We start from the raw sequence: 20,964 nt of genomic DNA, 5'->3' as shown, positions 1-20,964 counted from the left end.
AATCCATTTTTCCCATAAGAAATCATGTAAATCCAATTAATCCGTTCCAGAAAGCCCAAAATGTTAACACAAAACATGTTTTTATAGTTTTACAATTATAGTTTTACATGCACTAAACAATTCCAAATGCATATATAAATGATGAATGAAATAGATAAATTAACATTTCATGTTACTTTTAACTTCAGTGACGACGTGATTCTTGATTTGAGTGTTCCCAAAGATGTGGCAGCAAGACACCACACGGACACCACCTTCCTCTTTTGCCAAGAGTTATTTCTTCAATATATATATATACTGCTAAAAAAAATTAAAGGAACACTTGGAAAACACATCAGATCTAAACTGGGGGAAAAATGATCTTGAATATCTTTCCTGATAATAAGTGGGTGATGTATTAGTAACAAAATGATGCCACATCATTTGATAGAAATGAAAATGATCACCCTATAGAGGGGGGAAATCAAAGACACCCCAAAAATGAAAGTGAAAAAATATGCAGCACACTGGTCCATTTTGCTAAAATGTCATTGTAGCAACTCAAAATGATTCTCAGTAGTTTGTGTGGCCCCCACGTGCTTGTACGCATGCCTGACAACGTCGGGGCATGCTCCTAATGAGACTACGGATGGTGTCCTGGGGGATCTCCTCCCAGATCTGGACCAGGGCATCAATGAGCTCCTGGACAGTCTGAGGAGCAACCTGGCGGCGCCGGATGGACCTAAACATAATGTCCCACAGGTGTTCTATTGGGTTTAGGTCAGGTGAACGTGGGGGCCAGTCAATGGTATCAATTCCTTCATCCTCCAGGAACTACCTGCATACACTAGCCACATGAGGTCGGGCATTGTCGTGGACCAGGAGGAACCCAGGTCCCACTGCACCAGCGTAGGTTCTGACAATGGGTCCAAGGATTTCATCCCGGTACGTAATAGCAGTCAGGGTGCCGTTATCTAACCTGTAGAGGTCTGTACATCCTTCCAGGGATATGCCTCCCCAGACCATCACTGACCCACCACCAAACCGGTCATGCTGAATGGTGTTGCAGGCAGCATAACGTTCTCCACGGCATCTCCAGACCCTTTCATGTCTGTCGCATGTGCTCAGGTTGAACTTGCTCTCATCAGGGAAGAGCACAGGGCACCAGTGGTGTCGTTGCCAATTCTGGTGGTCTATGGCAAATGCCAATCGAGCTCTACGGTGCTGGGCAGTGAGCACAGGGCCCACTACAGGACGTTGGGCCCTAAGGCCACCCTCATGGAGCCTGTTTCTGATTGTTTGGTCAGAAACATTCACACCAGTGGCCTGCTGGAGGTCATTTTGTAGGGCTCTGGCAGTGTTCATCCTGTTCCTCCTTGAGGCGATCCCCCAGGACACCATCCGTAGTCTCATTAGGAGCATGCCCCGACGTTGTCAGGCATGCGTACAAGCACGTGGGGGCCACACAAACTACTGAGAATCATTTTGAGTTGCTACAATGACATTTTGGCAAAATAGACCAGTGTGCTGCATATTTTTTCACTTTCATTTTTGGGGTGTCTTTGATTTCCCCCCTCTATAGGGTGATCATTTTCATTTCTATCAAATAATGTGGCATCATTTTGTTACTAATACATCACCCACTTATTATCAGGAAAGATATTCAAGATCATTTTTCCCCCAGTTTAGATCTGATGTGTTTTCGAAGTGTTCCTTTAATTTTTTTTCCACCGTCCGTCAGTCCGCATTGGACCGTATTTATGCAATATTGCAACATTTCACAGCAAACTGTTTGATTTAACGCTTCAGCACCAAACTTTGCTGTTGTTCACGTGCTTTTACTTCTTGTTTTCTTCAGCAGCCTGTTTAGGCAACAAGAACGTCAGCGACATCTGCTGCTTGCTGCCAAGTAGAGAAATCAATGACGTTGCTTCCAGATGTGTGGCGTAGTGTAGTGAGTGTGGGATTTGTTGTCAAAACTCCTCATTTACAGAAATTGCAAGGATGCAGATGCACTGATGTGCTAACTTGGCCCACCTGTGGAACCTCACTCCATTCCTTTTCAGTCCACATTGTAGTGCGTCTTTACAGTACTGCAACATTTCAAAGCAAACATTTTTACATTTTAATTGTTCCAAATTAGCACCACATTTCACCATTGTCCTGGTGGTTTTACTTCTTGTTTTGGTTTCATCAGCAGCCCGTTGAGGCAACTATGTCATCAGCAACACCTCCTGAGAAATCAGTCTAGCACACACTGCTTCAACATGTGGTAGTACTAGGTAGTTTATACCAATGTTGGCTTTATCAAATTCCTAATATGCTGAAATGACACAGATGCAGATGCACTGATGCGCTAACTTTACCTGCCTGGGTAACCTCACCCCATTACCTTTTAGTCCACGTTGTAGTGTCTACACAGTACTGCAACATTTTAAAACAAACATGGTTCTTTGTTTTTTTTTTCCCAAATTAGCACCACATTTCTAACTTGTTCTCTTGTTTGTACTTCCGGTTTTGCTTCCGGCGGCTACATCTGCTGCATGCACTAGCAGTCCAAAGTTCGGACACACGTCCTCATGCTGTTGGATGAGAACTGCTAGTGTACTGTATGTTGCTTGCTTTAAGATGTAGCCTAATGTAGTCCATACCTGTCAACATTTGCATTAGAAAATAAGGGACATTTTCCGGGAAAATGACGGAAAATCAATTGTGCAATTGTGCAACCGTGTTATTTTACTGGCATGTTTCTTTTATTTGAAGGCCTGACTTAACCGGCTATAGGATGCCTTACACCGATATTGCTTGAGCGGTGTTGCCGAGCAAACTGAAAGCTTTGCAGAACAGGAGAGAGATTTTTTTTAATCCCATGACAGTGACAATACGGGAAAAATACAGGAAACTACTGAAACGGGAGGATGCCGGGAAAGCCGGGCAAAATACTAGTTTCTCTGTGAAAATGGGACGTTTGAAGAGTTGTGATGTGGTCCATACAAATGTGGAATTTGTCACATTCCCAGGATATGGAAATTGCAAGGATGCAGACATATTGATTCTCAAATTTAGGGAACCTGACTCTATTCGCTTCACTAGTCTGTCTTGGGTTTATGCACAGTTTATGCATTTATTGTGAAATTCTTGCTACCTGTCTGTCTGTCAGCTATTGTATGGTGCGTCCAGGTGCACGTCTGTAAGTAACTTCATTAGGAACCCAAACGCCAGACCAGAAGGCAATTGAAGTCGTCATGCACGTGTAAAGTGTACACATGTCATGCACGTGTAAAGAGTATGCTTGCCATGCAGACTGCATACAATGAAGCGGCTCCATGCAGTACGTGACGCATTTACTGTATTTTGTTTGTTTTTATCGCGCGTAATTGCATCCAAGCAAAAGCACATTCGCATACGCGCACAAGCTAATAAATGTAAACCATGTGCGGATTGTCTTTAAGTTGAAGGAAAAACAAGCTTACTGTGGCACATCTGGCGGGTCCATTGTTCCGAATCTAATCTCTTGATCCGACAGCGTGAGCTCAGCAAGCTTATGGCATTTGGAGCGCACTTCGCAGAACTGATCTGCTTTAGGAGCAAACACTTGCCTGCGAGGAGGACTTAAAGTCCTAATAGACGACAAAAGCCAAACATTTACCAGCGGTGTCTTCATCTTGCCGGGCGCGCTCTTAGGACGGCTCGGTGTGCTTGGAGCCACTCCTTTTCATGGTCCAAATCCTGATCCAGCTAAGCCTTGCCTCCTGTGTGCTTGCTGCCCGGGTCTGCCGAATGCAGACTGGACTGTAGCGCTCAGTCTGGCTCGGTCCAAAGAGCAAAGAGACAGATGTTCACTATCGGGCGTCCGCCGGGTCCTAAAGCCCGCCTAAATGTACGACGTAGTATAGGGAGTATTAGAGGAAGACTTCATTAGAGAGACCACCTGCAGCAGGGCGATAAAGCTTAATGGTTATTACTGCAAGAGCAACACCGGAACGAAATCATGCCAGCAGTATCCAGCCTGGCACATAATGGACACCCTAACCCTTTTTGCTGGTGTTCCCATCACCATTTAGAAAGCCTTTGCATGCATTTGCAGCCTGTTCACCCCGTCTTTCCCCATCTTGCTATGTATTCCTAATGCAAAGCGCTTTTTATTTCTTATTGATGCATCTTTTCTCCTGCTAGGACGCATAGGATCAAGCCCATCAAAGCCCATCTTGTCCTTTGATGTATTATATCAACTTCATTTCTCCAAACTAAAAATAAGCTTTCTCTTAAAAAAAAAAAAAAAGAAAATGTGACCTCTTGTTTTAAATTGCATTCCGTGCTTGTCATTTCTACAGCATTACCCTTCTTTATGTGATAGGCCAGGGGTGTCCAAAGTTTTCCAGCGAGAGCCACATAGTGAAAAATGAAAGGATGCAACTTTGCCACTTATTAGAAAAAACTGCATCTCAGCTTTGTAATATAGGTGGGGAAGCCCATTATCAGTGTCAGCTTCACTCTTTGCTTCCCCCCCCCCCCCCCCCCATTTTTGCTATTTTTTAATTTTTCAAATATTTCAAGTTTTTCTTAAATAATCTTTGTAAATTTTCTTTTTGTAATATGACTTTATTCCCATTATATTTTGACTGTATTCCCAGAATATTATAGCTTTTTCCCCAAACTAATTTCCCAAAAATGACAACTTTATTTTGTTTGTTTCTCATAATATTACCACTTTTTAAAAAACAGAATTTTTTCTTTAATGTTTCAACCTTACGATACTAAAATGACATTATTTATTTTCTGAGTTTATTTTCGTAAAATTGCACCTTTTTTTCTCTTAATATTTGGACTTTATTCTCTTCAAATTACAGCTGTTTTTTGTTGTTTATTTAAAATTTTTCAACAATTGAAACTTTCTTCCTGTAATATTCTTTTTGTAATTCTGGCTTTATTCCCATAATATTTTGATTTTAATTTATTACTAAAGCATTTATTACAACTTTATTACAAATAACTTTTTCCGTGACCTAATTTTGTAATCATTACAACCTTGTTACATTGTTTCTCATAACATTCTGACTTTATAAAGACATATATTTCTTTAATATTTCAGCTTTATGCTCCTAAAATGACGTAGTTTTCCTCATATTCCGATGTTATTGTCACGGTGCGTGGAGCTGTCGAGTGCTTGACCCCCAGTATGCAGAGCCAGATACAGCGGTGTGAAAATAAAAGTCTTTTATTAACGCAGGTGCAGTACTCACAGTCCTACAAAAAGGGAAAAGGCTCTGTGAAAAACATACACAGTAGTGCTAGGCAGCAACAGGTCAGTAGAACATTCAGGTGACATGGGCAAAGAGAAATGAGTTCATGAACCAGCACCGTACCGCCGACGACGCTGGGCTTTGAACCTCCACTAATTGCAATAGTAAACAGCTGTGTACAAGTCCACTGGAGTAAGGAGGCTGCAAATCCCCCCCACGAAGTGCAGCATTCTAAAATAAGAGTACAGGACAGGAAGTCATCATTCCCGTCCTGCGGAACATGACAGTTATTCTTGTAAAATTTAGACTTTTTTTCGTTAACAACTTTTGTCTCTTAATATTTTTGACTTTATTCTTGTAAAATTACTGCTGATTTTTCAATTTTTGCTCTTGTTTTTTTAAAAGTAGGTTTTTTGTTAAATTATATTTTTAGAATGTGCCAATAAAATGGCCCCCGGCTGCACTTTGGACACTCCTGTGCTACCTGACAATGCAGAAAGTAGAATGTAGAATCTATAGAATGTATGGTGACAGAAGCAGCCTGGGTGGTGATTGTGTCACCTAAACATACGTACAAGAAATGGTTTATTGTTGGTGCATCTTTTCTGCTGTTGTTCCGCTGCTGATTTCATGCTAGTGCCTCCAGTATGTAGCACAATGGCCTCCATTCAAGTCTTTCTTCTATGAAATATGTTGATTCTGTAAGAAAGTGCCACAGAGCAGCCAACAAATACAATCAAAAAGCTTTGACATGAACTCTCCAAGGGAGTCCTGCAAATCATTCACTTTCTATTTGGAGTTTAGCATAAATAGTAATCGATGTTTCATCATTTTCTTTCCCTGCAAACAAAGTTCAAAGTCCTTCGACAGCGTGGTGGAGTGCTGAAAGCTGCCACTGCGGCATGTGGTGTTTTTTTACGCTTGGCCTGCCGTGTGTTCTTCCAAGAGCATAGATTGGTTGGGCCATTTGCAGCCCGAAGCTTGTTTGTTATCGGCCCAAGTCTAGAGATGCACAATATTGGCTTTTTTACCCATATACTGATATTGTCTAGCACTTCATTACTGATACTGATGTGAAGTGATACTGAAATGAATGAATGAACACAACGCCAAATGAACATGATGCTTCTTTTACTGTGATGCCACAAGTAAACACAATATAAGACAAATACTGCAATATGCAATAGAAGTTGTAGAAAAAGTGCCATATTTATTTGACACAGGAGCAATATCTAGCCATTCGTTTTCTATGCCGCTTATCCTCACTAGGGTCACGGGTGTGCTGAAGCCTATCCCAGCTGACTTCGGGGCGAGAGGCGGGGTACACCCTGGACTGGTCGCCAGTCATTCTCAGGGCACATATAGACAAACAAGCATTCACACTCACATTCATACCTATGGACAATTTAGAGTCTCCAATTAACCTAACATGCATGTTTTTGGAATGTGGGAGGAAACCGGAGTGCCCGGAGAAAACCCATGCACGCACGGGGAGAACATGCAAACTCCACACAGACATGTCCAACGGACCCCATGCATGTTTTGCCACGAAGGTGTGGTGAAGCAAGCCGACGGAGGATTGTGTCCAAACTCTACCTTCTTGGCTCTGTTGGTCAGGGGCTGAGTTACGTTGTGGAAGGATTTTTACAGCTTTCAGACGTGCAGTGCATGGCAGTAAGGAGGTGGCGATCACTCCCGCTCGCCTGCTAGGCAGATTCTTCCCCTTTGTTCATGGCTTGTGTTCATGGCAAGAAACACTTTTATGCGCACCCTTACTGGCTAAATATAGCGACAATGTTGCTAAATTATCAACACAGATCTCTTCTATGTACGAGGTGTGTTATTAAAAGTTGGCGCTGCGTCAAATGTAATGAACGTCAATAGAAGCGCTCTGTGATTAAGGGTGCAGACAAGTCCGAACATCTACATGGGTTGATTTGACAAATTTTAAGTAAAATTGATCAAATGTAGAATTACAACAACTTCTGCTTGGACATCAATAAGTAGCAAGCAGCTGTTCAACTCCGATGGAAAAAACACCCACATGTCACTCACGGACTCTGACGCTGGGAACACAGAGGTAGGTTGGCACTGAATGTGTGCTTCCAATAATGCCTTGCTCACCGCCACTTCCATATTACTGTACTATCATTCATAGTAGCGATGCCATAGTTCAATGTCTGATTGGCGTCTGGCTTCTGCGGATTAAGCATAGCTTGCCAGCAAGCTAACTAGGAGGAGAACTTTTTTTCACTCTATCCTGTCGGACATGTCATGGCTGACTACATGCAGTAAGGTAATGCAGTAATCAAAATAACATTACTGGCGCCCAGTGAACAGAATACCACACACAATACCACACAATACCACAATGCCACTCAATAAATGAGTGCCCATTATTACATACATATATAGAGAGAGAGAGAGGGAGAGAGAGAGATTTTTGAAAAACCGTGATAGAATGAGGGAGCGATGTTTCGAACTGCGATGTAGAGACGGACGACTGTAACTGTATTTTTTCTTGATTATTTCCACTTTACGCTTCTAAAAATTATATGTTTTTTTCCCTGCTCCGATTTTATTCTCTTCAAAAATATATATTTTCCGTAACATGACCATTTTTTTCGTAATATTATAACTATACTAATAATTGCTGCTGTTTTTTGTGGTGGAAAAAGTTTGGACACCCCTGCACTAAATGTATATTCATCTTCTTGTTACAAAAAGCCAAAGAAAAACGTAACATGCTGCAGAGTAAATTATTCAACAGACCGCTGATGAGGTTCTTTGAAGTCTTTGAAGTGGAATCATGCATGTCTGTGATTCCAACTCTACATTTTTGTGCAACTTTGGAGTATTTTTCCTGCAATTCCTCATGGCCGTTTGGAGGTTCCAGTGTGTACCAGTTGGAGGTTCAGACAAGCAGAATAATGCAGGAAATCCAAATTGTACTTGCTTTACATTTCACCCCCCTCCGGTGATGTCTAATCTACTTATAGAGTGAAAAACACTATTTCCTCAGGAGAGACACAAGAGAGACCCCCCAGAGGCAGTAACTCCCATCAGAGTGAGTCGGGAATAGCATGGCAAGAGCTTGGAAGGCAAACAGCAACAACAAGGAGGAAAGAACGGCCATGTTGGATGGTGTGCACTTAACGAAGGGCAGCGACAGGCCAGCAGAGACATGAATCTTTCAAAGCAGCATCGCTTGGAAATTGGAGCAATTTGTGGGCGATAGCCTGCATTTGCAGCAGCTTGCAGCAGCCTCCTGAACTCCTGAGTCAAGATGCAGCAACCAGATAGTGTTTGTCACATCCAAGCGGAATAACCCACAACAACACAAATATCATTCAGTACAATTGCACTGCCTGTTTTTATGCTGGCAAAATTGTGGTAAAAGTTCAGCAGGCACCTTGGAGAGAAGGTGTCTGCATGGCAACGCAAGCTGCTTATTTTCTCTTTCAAGCTCACACAATTGTTCAACTTCACCGCTTACATTTTAGCAAGCGGTTTTACAACACTATATCTTCATGGAGGGAAATCGCTTTCTAATATTTCTCATATTTACTCATTTACTCATTCATCTTTGTACAGTGGAAACTCGGTTAGTATCCGTCCCGGTTAGCATGTTTTTCAGTTAACGTTGAAAATTTACACCAACGTTTTGCCTCGATTTGCGTACATTTTCCGGTTAGCGTACAATGAACACAATACAACATTTTTTTGGTTTTACAACAATTTGAAATGCACATAAAAGACAAATGAAAGGAATAAATGAACATTTAAGATTACTTTTACCTTCAGCGAAGACATGATTCTTCATGTGAGTGTTCCCAAAAACACGATGTAGAAGCGAGACACAACACGAACACCATCTTCTCGTTTTTCCATGAGTTAACTCATTTTTTCTTAAAAATTTTAACACATTTTTTTAACACCTCAGTGAGGTGTGACAATTTTATTCTCTTAAGAGTCATTTATTGACTCTTATAGTGTAATTTTACTCTCAAAAGGAGTTGCAACATTAACACTATAAAAGTGTTAATATAATACTTCAAAATAAATTGTAAAAAATAAAAAATATGACTAGTTGACGGCTTCATACATTTTATTCAAAAACATTTCATTTCCAACAGACAGTAGCTTAAATAACAGCAGGCACTACAGTATGTATGCTCTTTGACAACTGTCATTAGAGCACTGCTTGTCAAATGGTCTGAAATGAGTCAGTTCATTTAAACATGACAGAAAACTCAAGCATTTGGTCTTCTATGCAGTACGCGTTAAACAGGTCCTCATAGTACATAGTTTCTACATTACAGCTATTATGAAAGCACATTCTTTGTGCTTTATTATATCACAGATCTTCTTGAACACAGGTAGATCAAAGCTACATCCAGTACATATGAACACACCAACGTGGTGCTCTATACCGTAACTTCTCACCCAGTTGGTACTTGACACACTTGGAAGATGCTTGCAGACATACCTGACCACGTTCCTCCCCTCCTTTCAAGTTGCAGATTGTTTTTGATGTTGTAGGGCCAAATGCAAATCTTCTAAAATAATTATTTTCATAGTGAAGGCCACGACAAACGACTGAGATTTTTAAAAATTTTAACCACGCCTTTTGAAAAAATTGTGTTTGGCTTCAAAACACATGCACCACGTATGGATAAGAGGGCCAATGTTTTGTATGCATCTTGGATAGTGTATCATCAAGCGGTGCTTGGGAATCAACTTCTTACCAGGTAGCAATGCTTTGTACCAAGTGTGGTGGTCACTCATCAGATGTTTCAAGTAAAGGATCATTCCATCAGTTATGCTGTAGGAGAACACTATGTTGACAATCTGCATCAAAAGGAGGAGCAAGTTCCAGTGATCATTATTCCTTTCAATGACATCACCAAATATAAGTGGAGTGCTACATAGAAGACACCATGACTGGGCAGCATTCAGACCCAAATGTTTGCTCTTATCCACTTTTAACCATACGAGAGACTGAAGACATAGTGAGCTTTGAACAGTTCATCAAAAGCTGCAATAAATGTATGTGCCTTGCATGGAACCGGCTTTTGGTCAATAATAATGTAGAACCTCTGGATGTCACCTTCGCTCACTGATGCAGAGGAGAAATGGTTGTCTTGTGTCAACAGTCTTGGAAGGGGGTCACACTGGCTCCTTCCTGTGGGTGAAAAAGGCAACAACAACAATTAAAACCCCTTTGCATGGTTTCCATTTCTCAGGTGTTTAGCACACCTTATTGCGACATTGAATCAACACAATTAGCCGATTGAAGAACATCTGCAACCTAAAATGAATGCTTTTAGACAGAAATCATGTTTTGATATGTAAAAATGGACCTTTGCATACCTTAAGATGTCTGAGAAGATGGTTGGCTGCTTGAGCCAAACTGATCTTTGCTGTTTTTTTTCCTGGCCTCTAGAAGTGGGAGGGAGCAGATGCAGGAGTAGAAGGATGGAGGATGTATCACTGCCCCAGCCTAAAAGAAAAAAAATCATTTTTAAACAGCTAGGAAATAAATATTTTAAGTTATTTGCGTAATACAGAACTGTTTCTGACCACAGCTGTCATCAGGTTGAGGTTCAGTTCCTGACAGCAACTCATCGCTTTTGCGGGAGAGTCTTGCAGTCTGCAATGACTTTTGCTTTGAAGACAGTTGACCACTTAGCCAGGAACCTCTGAGATACTTCATCAGCAAACATCATTGAGAAATCCTGGTCAATCTCGAAACAAGACATAAATATTTCATATACTGTAGGCCTACAGGTTTACACATGGTTGACGTAATGGGTAATCTAATACTGAACTAGTCCAAATACTAAAGATTTCCTTACCAATCCAGGAACATCAAGGAAGCGAGGGAACACACTGAGGACAGGCGATGATACATCTTGTGCTTGGATCATATTCTGTCGATACTGGAAAGTTGCTCTCATCTTCTTTGACCACGGATTCATCAGTTGAATGTCTTATTGTAGATAGTGCCTCCCTGCACTCCTCACCAAGCAGCTGTTGACCAGTTAACAGATGTTCTCCTCTGGTTTTTGGACCATCCTGAAGAAACAGTCTTGGAACAACTTTGAGAGCCAGGAGAAGTGTAGGACACAACAGTGACTGGGTGGAGGGAGCAAGGATCCAACCAACCTTACGATTTCTGGACGACCTGCTCTACCTCCCGAGCCACTGCCGCTAAGCTAAGCTAACTATGAACATATTTGAAACAAGAGTTTAATACAAACTACACACCTAAAGGAAAAACAAAAACAGTACTTTGGGTTTTACATTGAAAAGACACTTACATATCTAGGTTTGGAGAATGGATCTTTGACGTATGGAAAACAAGTCACAATTCTCCGGGTGTAATTTGTCATCACACATGATGGTGGAACCCTCCTTTCCAAACACGTCATCGTTAATGATCACAGATAGAACCATTCCCACAGTACATGGTCTTACTGCAGTTGATGACAGTCTGGAATGACTGTTCTAATGGGAAGGGGGAAGTGACCCGTGCAGCTCCATCGTATCTGCAACCAGGATGTTCACCATCTGTTTACACCTTGCATCAGGTAGTGTTTTAGTCTTGTTGCACTCCTTGAAGATTTCCTCACCTTTCGGATTGGCCCTCAAAACACCACTGACTTTCTTCCAAAAATATTAAAAATGAAAGTGTGTTCATGGGAATTCAAGAGCATTTTTAAATAAAACAATGTCATGCATATAAACACTTTACATTCATTTACTCAAAGCTCACCTGTCTTGATTCATCCTGATCTATTGGTTCTGTTGGGTTCCTCTTTCTTGTGGGCTGAAGGATGAATTGTCGAACCTGTTATTGCCACCAACTGGCGATAACTGGGGTGAAGCTGGGGATAGTGAAGTCTGCTTCATCTCCAGTCAAATGAATCTCTTACTCTACAAAACAGTACAAAACACTAATTACTACTAAAACAAAAAAAATAATTTTGGGGAATTTCAACCTATGGAAAAAGGGCTAAAAATTGAATATCAAATGAAAATACGGTCTCACTTTACAATAAGATACACAAAATTACAGTCGTGCAGGATGAGGAACAAACCTATCTAACCCTAACCACTACTCATTAGTTCTTCATTAGTTTCTTAGTAACTACTCTAAATGTGTTTTAGTTCCTCAGTAACTACTCTGCTCATTGGTTCCTTTTTAGTTCATTAGATCCTCTACTACTGTAAATTTGTGCTTTAGTAATTAGTTCCTCAGTAACTACTGTATTTTTGTGTACCTTATTGTAAAGTGAGACCAAAAATACATTTTGAGTCGTCAAAGATCATGACAATAATATCTCATTTGGACAAAACCAAGGTACCTGATGGGGTCCACACTGCCTGTGATATCTAAACCACCTCATGCATTTTCAAATGTTTTCACATCCTTACCTGTCACTGATAAAAGGACCTTGAAAGTCAAAACACCTGACTTGACGAGCTCATCAAAGACATCTCCATCCACCTCTGAGAATAAGAATAAATAAAATAATATAAAAAATCCTACTAAAATAATAAAATAAATATGGAAAAGCCACAGTTGCAGGTCTTATGCCTTGATAAAAAAAGATATTACTTACCACATTCATGTAAGACTCAAGGAAAGGTTTTCTGTGAACCAAGAAGAAAAATAAAGATGCATCATTCTAAAAAAAAAATGTGTAGTTCACTTCCAACACATGCCTGACAATTATTTTTAAGTTAAAGTAACAATTAGAGTTGCCAACCTTGATATCTTGTATCCTGTACAGCATATCAAGTCCTTTGCTGTGGGCCAGCAGGCCTACTGTGGGGGCTCCTCGTGCCAATTAGCTAATTAGCTAGTTAGCCATTAGCTCATTAAAAATGAAGATATAACGTAGCGTTCACTTACTTTGCCAAATGTTGCACAGGCAGTGCCTATTCAGCTCACAGCAACACTAAATAGAAAATATAGCTTAGCAAAAACACGAGCTAACATTAGCAAAGGCTTTGGGTGAAAACAGCTGCCTCAGTTTATTAGTCTTAAATATCACACCAAAAACTAACGTTTTTTATGTGTAAACAAGGTACAACACAATTCATTAGTTCATCTATTTAAACGTTTACTTACCTACTGATGCAAAATGATTCCTAATTGTCAACTTCTTCCATCAGCAACGTGAAGTGAGGGGTGGAGTCTAAATGAAATGTCCGTGGGCGGAGCTTAAGACACGTGAACACTGTTAGGCGTTAAATGGAGTGTGGAAGTGTTGAATGTCTTTATTGTGACACTAACAAGATTTGAACATTTTCAACACTCCATTTTAACTACAACACTTTCATGATCCAGCGTTAAATTTAACATTTTATAAGAAAATGCAGTGTTAGATCAACTCCAAATAGTGTAAGAGTGACACTCCAACTTCAAGATTCTCATCAACACCAAAAAACACTCCTCAATTTGCTGTGTACCATTCCACAAGTTCTATAAAAAAAACTACAAAAAACTACAAAAATTACATATTCTGTACAGTATAGGCCAAAAGTTTGGACACACACAATACAACCCCATGGTCCCAACGCCATTAATAAAGCAAGACATTCCAGTAAGTAACCCTGTAGTGTGTTATGTCATAATGGTGCAATATGTAATAATGTTATATATTTTCACATTATTATGTAATAACGCCGCATTTTGTGATAACATTCTTGAACGCATTTTGTAATACATTTTTCGCATTTTGTAATAAATGTTTTTGCATTTTGTAACAACTTATTACATATTGCAAAAGTTATTACAAAATGCGGAAAAATGTATTAGGCATTCACAACGTCTTCATTCGTCAGGATATGGCTCAAATCTGAATGGACTGATGCAAAACGACAAAATGGAAAAAGAACATGACTACATGTGTACATTTTTTTTTATTATTGATTGTCTTTGTATTTGCACATGTGGGGGCAATCACTTTTTCACACAGGGCCATGTAAGTTTTTTCTCCCTTAATAATAAACATTTTCATTTAAAAACTGCATTTTGTGTTCAGATGTGTTGTCATTGACTAATATTTAAATTTAATATTTACATTTCTGAAAAATGTAAGTGTGAAAAAATAAGAAATTAGGAAGGGGGCAAACACTTTTTTCACACCACTGTATGACAAAGCTGAGGTGCAGTTTTTTTCTTGAAATATATACAGTATACTGTAACTTCTACATGCATATCTACAGTACATGTGTTGCTTTACAAAATATCAAAGTGGCAAAGTTGCATCCTTTGATTTTTCGCGATGTGGCCCTCCCTGGAAAAACGTTTGGATGCCCCTGATTTAGAGCAATATGAAATCTGAATTGAAACGTGAAAATAATTGATTACATTATCCGTTATTTAATTAAACTGTGAAATGCAATATTTAAATAACTAAAATATACAAATGTTTTTGTTAATTACTGCATGAAAATATTTTTGTTTCGTAACTGATTTATATATTTCATGACATTTGTAATGATTTGATGGCATTTTTAATTTATTTCAAAATTTATTAATTTAATGGTGTTTTTAGTTATTAAACTAATTGTGTTTTGTGGCCTTTGTAGTTCTTTAGATCTATTTTATTCATTTGGGCTGCAAGGCTTGTTGAAAAAACATTATCGGTGAAGCATAAAGACATAAACATGTCTGGCATTTACATTTGACCTGGGTTATCACGTACTGTATATACTGACTTAGGGTGAATGTGATGTGTTTACTCTGGAAAAAATGGCCTATTTTTGTAGAAAAAAAATGAAAATGAAAATCCAATGTCCTCTGCATGAAATGACCATAATACCTAGTAAAAGTTGTATTTTTTAATAACATATTGATTGTGCGGTGGCATATGAAGGCAAAAAGCCTAACGTGTCCAAATACTCGTGTGTGTGTGTGTGTGTGTGTGTGTGTGTGTGTGTGGTGTGTTTGGGTGTGTGTGCATGACTGCTGATGTATGAGTGCTTCCCTATGGGAGCTCCAGTCGGAAGAACCTTGACAAGAACTGCCTTTTTTTTGTCCTTTCCATAATTAGAGCATACATCCAATTCACCCCGTTCATTACCCCCGGGCGCCGTGACAAATGACGAGGATGCCTCATTTAAAGCAGACCCACTAGCTGTCCTGTTGGGGGTGGTGACTAAGCAAGGCTGCATGCGTGATGGTGGTAGATCAGAAGGTTAGTACAGCTCTCATTCTTTCTTATTTTTAGGGTTTCTTGCTTGGTTTTCCATCAGTGGAATCTTCAGATGTTGGTTACCAGGTGTCTTGAGAGAAGAAAACAAAGGGTGTTACTTTCTGTCACGAATGTTCTTACCCACAATGCCCGACTGAATTCTTCCATCCAGTGACTCACATCATGTTTTTTATGACCCACACAAGTCCTTAGAATAAGAATAATGCAGGGGGTTTATTGGCCCATAGCACATTCTAAAAATATAATTTAACAAGAACCCCCCCCCCCCCCAAAAAAAAAAACAGCAGCAAAAATGGATAAATCAGCAGTAATTTTACAAGAATAATAAGAAGAGCAAGAAAAAAATTCAAAATATTAAGAAAAAAAAGTTGTAATCTAAGTAAAAAAGTCATAATTTTACGAGAATAACGTCATATTATGAGCAAAACTAACGTCATTTTAGTAGCATAAAGCTAAAATATTAAAGATTTTTTTACTTACTCTTACTTACTCGTAATGTTGAAGTCCATCCATCCGTTTTCTATGCCGCTTATCCTTATTAGGGTCACTTGGTATGCTGGAGCCTATCCCAGGTGACTTAGGGCGAGAGGCGGGGTACACCCTGGACTGGTCGCCAGCCAATGGCAGGGCACATATAGACAAACAATCATTCACACTCACATTCATACCTATGGACTATTTAGAGTCTCCAATTAACCTAACATGCATGTTTTTGGAATGTGGGAGGAAACCGGAGTACCCGGAGAAAACCCACACACACACGGGGAGAACATGCAAACTCCACACAGAAATGCCCAGGGGAGATTCAAACCCAAATTTTTCCTTGAAAAAATATTAAATTCAATATTATAATAGTAGAGTTGAAATATTAATTAAACAATACATAATTGTAATATTATGGTTAACAAAACAAAATAAAGTTGGAAGTTTTGGAAAATGTAGGGGAAAAAGTTCTACTATTATGGGAATAAAGTCCAAACATTGTGGGAATAAGAGGGAAAAAGAAAATTTATGACGATTATTTAAAAATAATATTTAAAAATTTGGAAAAAAACAAAAATGGGGGAAGAAAAAAGCAAAGAGTGAAGTTGATAGTAACAATAGGCTTTTCTAGCCTACATCACAAAGCTGACATGTGGTTTTTTTCTTGAAATATACATATCTACATGTGTTGCTTTAAAAAATATCAAAGCGGCAAAGTTGCATCCTTTGGTTTTTCATGATGTGGCCCTCACTTGACAAAGTTTGGACACCCCTGAATTAAGGTGTGGCAGGTCATTCAGTGTGAAATGAATGTATGGCAATAATCAGGTCAATGAAAAAAACCTCAATCAGCATATCTGATATCAAGTTGCAGTGCAGGATCATTACAGGACAATCTGTTCAGCGGGCGTGAAGGGCTGCTTTCTGCTGCAGGGCCACATTGGGATGGGATTGATTTGCTTTGTTGACAGGTGACATGAGGGTGTTTCTAGTCTTTAATTAAATGCTTTCCTCAGGCGTGATGGAGCAGGGAATGTAGTTTCATGGCAGGCGAGGTACAACTATTGCGCCGTGTGTCCCCTTATTGTGTGTCTTCGCTGGAGGTGAAACAAATGGCCAGGTTGTGACTTCCCATCCGCCGCCATGAATTTGCCACGTAACTGCAGGCACAGAGCTCTTGTGATTGATCCTCTTCAAATATGATACATATTATGATAGGTACTGAATAGAAGATGACAGATACACACATGCACATACAGGGAGATGCCCAAGCAGATGCCCTCTGTTGTGTTGAAAAGCCGCATGGCGTGGGGAAGGAATGAGCTGCACAGTCTTTTGGTGGAGCGGGGCAGTGATAGTAATCTGCCACTGAAACTGATCCTCTGTTGGGAGATGGTGCTGTTCATTGGATGATGCTGCAACACAGAACACAGGAACTGTGCGTGGTAATACTCAGAATTCCGCTGTTCATGAATGCACCTCGCTGACTGTGACCATGATTGGTGGATAATGAGGAAGCGTTGTGCTGCTGGTGTGTAGAACGACAGAGAAATGTGTGTGCTGTGTCGGCACTGAGCACTGCTGTTGGCGTGACAACAAAGCAATAAAGATGAAAAAGACTGTTACTTTACTGACGAGATGTTACTTGGACAATATCACCTTCAAGCACTTATTGCATGGGGCTGAGTCTGCATTCATTTAGCACCCAAATGAGGCATCTCTTTTTTACAATTTGGTTACTAGATGTCGGCACTGGTGCCATTACGATACGGAACTTCACGACGCATTCCCATTTGCACTTTGATGTACTCTTGTTTCCAATCAACTCATCAGTGCTATTAATGTTGACTCAGCAGTTTGCTATGAATTTGCTGTACGTATATACAGTAATAGGAAGGAAGGAAGGAAGGAAGGAAGGAAGGAAGGAAGCCTCTGTCCCAGTGTGGCCTGCTTCCAATGAACACGTCTCCTCTTTAGTGCTGTTCAGTGTCAAATATGAAAGATGGTGTATCTGCTGGTTCTGTTCAAAGATTCATCTCATTTCATGCAATATGAATTCCAAGCTTTCCTGGTGTAAGTCTGAGCTTAACGCCAAATGAGCCACAGTGCTTTGCCTTTTGCGTACTTGTTGAATGCATTTTGCAGCTTTAGCACCATTGTGAGCTCTAATAACTTTTATAGCCCATTTCAGCTGCAGCACTTTGAAACCAAAAAAAGCCGACTCATTCCTCTTGTGTGTGAAATCCCACCCCCATGTAACCTAACCCTTCCCAAATGTCCTGCTCTGTGCAGCCATGAAGGTGTTCATCCTGCATTTGGGCTAATGGGAATTTACTTTCTGTGCGTCTGAGTGCTCCTCCTCTAAAAAAAGAAAAAGTGCTGCTCTAATGTTCCGCTCACAGTGGCTTCCCTTTTATTCTAAGTCACGCTGATCCAAAGCAAATTCCTACTAGATGGTGGAGGAGATGACATGTGGTGACCAAAGTGGTTTCAGGGCTGAGTTTGTGCTTGTGGTTCAATTTTAGACGAGCCAGCAGGCTTTCTGCTGCTTTGTCACGGCTAATGACCTCCTTAAATGTGAATGTTTATCCCACTTTATCATCTCGCTCTGCTACACTCTTTTTTTTCTTTTTTTTTTTTACTTCTTTCTGCAGGTGTTGAAGTTGCTGTTACAGTGGTACCGCCGCTTATTATTCATTCCTTCCAAAAGGTCTGACTATAACAATTTAACGCATAGGAAATCATGGAAATCCAATAAATCCCTTCCAGAACATGAACAAAAATACATTTTACAGAGAATAATTCTAGTTTTCCATACAGAAAACGATGTGCGATACAGTTGTCACTCGCTCCCTCACTCTCTTGCGGTTTTTCATAAATGAATTAATAAATGATTGCTGTTTAGTGGTTGACTACAGCCTCTTAATCCAAAAATGTTGAAAGACAAGTCATACGTAGTGTTCTGGTCACTAGGCATCAGCAATGTTACATTGATGAGACATTAGCTTACATTAAGTCAGCCACAGATGCAGAGTTCAACATCTATCGCTGGGGTCGCGGGGGTATGCTGGAGCGTATCCCAGCTGACTTTGGGCGACAGGCGGAGTACACCGTGGACTGGTGGCCAGCCAATGGCAGGGCACATATAGACAAACAACCATTCACACTCACATTCATATCTATGGACAATTTAGAGTCTCCAATTAACCTAACATGCATGTTTTTGGAATGTGGGAGGAAACCGGAGTACCCGGAGAAAACCCACGCACACACGGGGAGAACATGCAAACTCCACATGCCCAGGGGAGAATCAAACCCAGGTCTTCCCGACTGTTACTGTGTTGGCCAACATGCTAACCACTAGACCACCGTGCGGCCCCACAGTCCAACATGACATATTGAAAAAAAGTCCTCCTATTCCTTGTGGCAATTTTTACGTTTTTGGCTTCTTACTTTGTCCTTCTTCCCTACTCAGTTTTCGTCTTCAGAGATCCCGTAGCCTGCGCATAAGCAATGTGGTGTAAACAAAGCTGGCAGTATTGTTGGAGTGTGCGTCTATGTACACTACAGGCCAAAAGTTTGGACACCCCTTCTCATTCAATGTGTTTTCTTTATTTTGATGACTATTTACATTACAGATTCTCAAAACTATGAATGAACACATGCAAAAACACAAACACAAACACAAATAACAAAAAAATGTGAAATAACTCTAAATATGTCTTATATTTTAGACATATATTTTATCTTATAATTTTTTTTCATAGCGCTGCAAGCCCTTGGTGTTCTATCAATGAGCGTCATGAGGTAGTCACCTGAAATGGTTTTCACCTCACAAGTTTGCCTTGTCAGGGTAACTTAGTGTAATTTCTTGCCTTATTGGTGGGGTTGGGACCATGGGGTTATAAAGTGTGTGTCCAAGCTTTTGGCCTGTACTGTATGCATGATTTTTTTCTCCCTTTCTCCTGTCCAGCCATTAGGGCAGATAGTATTGTTTTCTAAATGCTCAACAGATTTGCTCTGCCAGGGAAAAGTGTAAGATACTCTGCCCCTGTTATACAGATTTAATTTGACTTTATTTATTCAATGTTTTGTTGTTATGCAAATATGGAGCGGCCGGACCAGAGCAGGATGGGATTAATGTCAGACTAATGCCAGATTAATGTCAGGCTGGCCGTCCTGTATATCAATCAAGAGGATGGATGATAGAGTGATGTTTACCTTTTTTTAAAATGCCATGCTATCATCCCACATTATGTTGGCGATACTACAACAACAAGGAACTTTCCCATTGCTAATGGTGAATTATTATGTCTTACTATTGCTTATCATGTCTACTATATTAGATAATAAAGGTGACTATCAGGGTGTTATTGTCATGTCTAGAGATATTGAATCCCACTTTGCACAAAGTCACCTATCTCAGTTGGGGCTGGAACCAATTAACCACCATAAACGAGGGACGATCATTCTAAATGAGGGATGACATTGATAAATGAACATTTAACTTCACTTTTACCTTTATTGAAGACTCTTGTTGGGAAGGTGGCGAGGAGCAGAGAGGAAAAAGCGACATGTCCCATCTTCCATGGTTTGTTATTTCTGGCTAGGATGGAAGTTATATGGCTATCTGGACTTTCCTCACTGGTTGAGTGGACAACGGCGGTCCCTTCTGACCCTCCGTCGGAACTCCCTCCATCCACCTTGGGTGATGGTGAACAACTTTGGGATGTCTGGAACTTGTCCCTTGTGGACAAGGTGTGACAGATTGGTTATTAGTTTTTCATGCCCTTATTTTGTGACACTTCCTGTTTTGTTTCGCTCAGTTTTTTTGCTACCCTTACTTTTTCTGTTGGTTTGCACCTGGCACTAATTTCAGTGTCCTATTTCACCTGGTAGCTACTTCTTTTGTTGGTTTATTGTATTTGTTATTGCCTTGTGCCACGTGTAGATTCCTTTTTGCTGCTCTGCAAATTTTGATAATTAAATGCTTTTACGTGCACTTCATGCCCGTCTCTGCATTTTGC

The 20,964-nt window shown here is 40.2% G+C and overlaps 2 protein-coding genes and 1 long non-coding RNA gene across 15 annotated transcripts in view; all 3 read right to left on the bottom strand.

The window, feature by feature from the left end:
- The window catches only part of st6galnac5a (ST6 (alpha-N-acetyl-neuraminyl-2,3-beta-galactosyl-1,3)-N-acetylgalactosaminide alpha-2,6-sialyltransferase 5a), a 46,610-nt gene extending 42,826 nt beyond the window's left edge, over window positions 1-3,784 (bottom strand). For 2 of the 3 annotated variants that reach the window (XM_054754472.1, XM_054754481.1), the window contains exon 1: window positions 3,629-3,784. In XM_054754472.1, coding sequence (XP_054610447.1) covers window positions 3,629-3,643 — 15 coding nt within the window. In that variant the 5' untranslated portion in view covers window positions 3,644-3,784. The remainder of the gene's footprint in view (window positions 1-3,628) is intronic. The other variant, XM_054754463.1, reaches the window with a different exon arrangement.
- A 5,528-nt stretch (window positions 3,785-9,312) lies between these two features.
- On the bottom strand, window positions 9,313-13,977 carry LOC129176885 (uncharacterized). 11 transcript variants are annotated; one of them, XR_008569522.1, is made up of 12 exons: window positions 13,363-13,976; window positions 12,998-13,189; window positions 12,851-12,881; window positions 12,663-12,737; window positions 12,001-12,161; window positions 11,858-11,887; window positions 11,703-11,773; window positions 11,546-11,639; window positions 11,081-11,449; window positions 10,806-10,969; window positions 10,596-10,725; window positions 9,313-10,407 (listed from the first exon to the last, which is right to left on the bottom strand). It is a non-coding gene; the product is annotated as an uncharacterized LOC129176885 (long non-coding RNA). The 11 variants fall into 11 exon arrangements; XR_008569520.1 differs by having other exon boundaries at window positions 11,081-11,255; window positions 11,546-11,773; window positions 13,363-13,977; XR_008569521.1 differs by having other exon boundaries at window positions 11,081-11,639; window positions 11,858-11,891; window positions 13,363-13,975.
- A 2,720-nt stretch (window positions 13,978-16,697) lies between these two features.
- st6galnac3 (ST6 (alpha-N-acetyl-neuraminyl-2,3-beta-galactosyl-1,3)-N-acetylgalactosaminide alpha-2,6-sialyltransferase 3) overlaps window positions 16,698-20,964 on the bottom strand; it is a 39,484-nt gene continuing 35,217 nt past the window's right edge. The window contains exons 5-6 of the transcript XR_008569511.1: window positions 17,185-17,352; window positions 16,698-17,097 (exon numbers count right to left, since the gene is read on the bottom strand). The gene's annotated coding sequence lies outside the window, so the exon portion shown is untranslated. The remainder of the gene's footprint in view (window positions 17,098-17,184; window positions 17,353-20,964) is intronic.

The sequence above is a fragment of the Dunckerocampus dactyliophorus genome, chromosome 2 (genome assembly GCF_027744805.1).
Source record: "Dunckerocampus dactyliophorus isolate RoL2022-P2 chromosome 2, RoL_Ddac_1.1, whole genome shotgun sequence".
In the NCBI taxonomy this organism is placed as follows: domain Eukaryota; kingdom Metazoa; phylum Chordata; class Actinopteri; order Syngnathiformes; family Syngnathidae; genus Dunckerocampus; species Dunckerocampus dactyliophorus.
The sequence above is the reverse complement of the archived record's forward strand: the minus strand, read 5'-3'. Positions and strand labels throughout refer to the sequence as shown.